General features: G+C 49.1%; 1 protein-coding gene across 1 annotated transcript; it reads right to left on the bottom strand.

Moving 5' to 3' along the window:
• Positions 1–2,928, bottom strand: LOC128568797 (protocadherin beta-14). The gene has a single exon (XM_053566666.1). The coding sequence runs from the start codon at positions 2,410–2,412 to the stop codon at positions 16–18; it is 2,397 nt and encodes a 798-aa protein (XP_053422641.1). The 5' UTR covers positions 2,413–2,928; the 3' UTR covers positions 1–15.

Here is a 2,928-nt window from a genome sequence, read left to right as displayed (position 1 = left end):
TTTAAATGCATTGTATTATTGAATGTTGAATTCAAAGCTATTCCGAACATTCTCCTTTTGCTCCGCATTCCTACCAGCGCCATGGACAAGAAAATTGGGTATAATTGGCTTTAGAAATTTAAACTCATTTGTCCCAGTATCTCCGGTCAGACACACCTCGTACTGGTAGCTCTGGGACAAGATCCCAGTGCCGCTGACGTCCACTAGGTGGCCCGGAAAGTGGCCCTCAGGCACCGAGCAGAGACCCGCAGACGCCGTCCTGTCCCTCCTGCACAGCCTCACCGCCACGAACAGCAGCACCGAGAACAGGAAGAGCGAGGACACCGAGGCCAAGGCGATGACCAGGTAGACGGTGAGCGAGTCGGCCTGGGCCTGCTCCGCCGCCGCCTCCGGGAGCGGCAGGTAGGGCTGGGAGAAGCCGTCCACCAGCAGCACGTGCAGCGTGACACTGGCGGACAGCGGAGGCTCGCCATTGTCCTTCACCAGCACCAGCAGCCTGTGCTTGGCCGCGTCGCGCTCGCTCAGCAGCCTGGCGGTGCGCACCTCGCCATTGTGCGCCCACACGCTGAACAGCCCGGGCTCCGTGGCCTTGAGCAGCTGGTACGACAGCCAGGCGTTCTGGCCAGAGTCGCCATCCACCGCCACCACCTTGGTCACCAGGTAGCCCGCCTCGGCCGCCCTGGGCACCAGCTCGGTGCAGGGCGCAGAGCCGTTCTGCAGCGGGTACAGCACGAAGGGCGAGTTGTCGTTGGCGTCCACCACCACCACGCGCACCAGCGCCTCGCTGCTCAGCGCCGGGGAGCCTCGGTCTGTGGCGCCCACGCGGAACTCGAACGCCTGCAGGGCCTCGAAGTCCAGCGCCCTCAGGGCGTACAGGTGTCCGTTGTCTGCGTTGATGGAGACCAGGGAGGCGAGGGGCAGGTGGGGGTCCTGAGGTGGCAGCAGGGAGTAGGTGACCTGGGCGTTGGTGCCTGAGTCTCTATCTGTGGCGCTGATGGTGCCTATGTGCAGGGCGGGGCTGTTGTTTTCGTGGACGAACAGAGTGTAGGAGGTTTGGGTGAAGGCGGGGGCGTTGTCATTAACATCAGAGATCAGCACAGTTAGATTGTACTGGGTTTGCAGCCTGGGTGTCCCAAAGTCAGTGACAGTGATGGTGATGGTGTACTCGTCTCTGCTCTCTCTGTCTAGTGCTTTTTCAGAAATGAGAGTGAAAAAATTCTTGAAGGTTGGTTTCAGAAGAAATGGGAGATCATCTTGAATAGAGCAAACCATCCTACCATTGTCTCCAGCATCTTGGTCTCGAACACTAAAAAGAGCTACTAAGGTCTCTGAGGCATTTTCTGGAATTCTCTTTGTAGTGGACGACATGGTCACTTCTGGTGGGTTGTCGTTTATATCAATTACTTCAACTAGAAGGGTGCATTTTTCTGAGAGACCTCCACCATCTGTTGCCTGAATATTAATAGTGTAGGACTGTATTACTTCAAAATCCAGGCTTGATCTCAAATTAATTTCCCCAGATAGTGTATTAATTTCAAATGTTTTACGAACATCTTCTGATGCATGAAAAAACGTGTAAGATATTTTTCCATAATTTCCTGTATCCAAGTCCTTCGCAGAGATGGTGATAATCCAGGAGCCAAGGGGTGTGTCCTCCAGGACTTGCACCTCATAGAGACTCTGAGGAAACTCAGGAGCATTATCATTGATGTCCAAGACCTGGATGAAAACCAAAGTTGTCCCAGACTTGGGTGGGGATCCACCATCCAGTGCTGTGAGTGTTAATCTGAGTTCATTTTCCTCCTCATGATCTAATGCTCTATCTAGGACCAGTTCTGGGTATATCTTTCTGTCACCACTGTCTCGAATTTTGATATAGAAGTAAGAATTGGGGCTAATTGTGTAGTTTTGAAGACTGTTGCTTCCAACATCCAAATCTTGAGCACTCTCCATTAGGAATGTGGTTCCAATAGTCGTGCTTTCTGATATTTTAATAAGTATTTCCTTGTCCAGGAATGCAGGAGAGTGATCATTTATATCTTTGACATGCAGCTCAGCCCTAAAAAACTGTAAAGGGTTTTCCAACACCACCTGAAAATGCAGCATGCAGGGCTCAGTGGAGCCACATAGCTCTTCTCGGTCCAGTTTTTCATTTAGGAGCAAATCCCCAGTTAGCAAATCGAGGTGCAAATGCTTTTCATTATCATCAGACACTACCTGAGCCTCCCGTGAAGACAGCTCCTCCACCCCTAGCCCCAAGTCCCTTGCCAGATTAGCCACAAAAGAGCCAATTTCTGTTTCCTCTGCCACAGAATAGCGTGCAGATTCTGTACCTGCCCGAGATAATCCTACCAAAACAAAGAAAATCAGGACTTGCCTCTTCCGCAGACAAAGCATCCCTCTGATCTTCATGATTCCTTCAGGCAACCTCTTTTGAGAAAAAAATTTAGGCTCAGCCCTACTTTTGGAAGCCAAGGCTCCAAGTTTTCAATAGGAACTCCCCTCCCCCTCCCCGAGGGTGTATATCCCTCCAGCAGCTGTGAGCTAGCTCTTTTAATGCCTCTCTTTTCAGTGGGTTAGATATTATTTGTTCAGAATAATGAAGCCCACGTCAGCCCATTTACTGTTTTCATCTTATCCTGTAGCGCCACCATGTGTCTCTAGGAATTTTTAAATTAAATATTTTTTCTTCTTTGAGAAAGTAATTTATGAATATATCTGGAATAGTCAAAAGCATATCCCAGACATCATATAATTTTGCCTCTAAATACCTCACTGAGCATCTCTAATAGATAAGACCTTTTCAAACATAACTACAACAAATGCACGCAAATATTTTTTAAATACTTAAAAAAATAACATGCACAAGGAAGAACATTACACAAATAAAGCAGAGATAATCCTTGTCTTTATGGAGTTCACAACCTA

The sequence above is a fragment of the Nycticebus coucang genome, chromosome 17, assembly GCF_027406575.1.
Source record: "Nycticebus coucang isolate mNycCou1 chromosome 17, mNycCou1.pri, whole genome shotgun sequence".
Classification (NCBI taxonomy): Eukaryota; Metazoa; Chordata; class Mammalia; order Primates; family Lorisidae; genus Nycticebus; species Nycticebus coucang.
Note: the sequence above shows the minus strand (reverse complement) of the source record. Positions and strands in the feature narration are given on the sequence as shown.

Excerpts from the sequence above, each read along its gene's own strand:
- LOC128568797 (XM_053566666.1), bottom strand. The coding sequence starts at position 2,412 with ATGAAGATCAGAGGGATGCTTTGTCTGCGGAAGAGGCAAGTCCTGATT.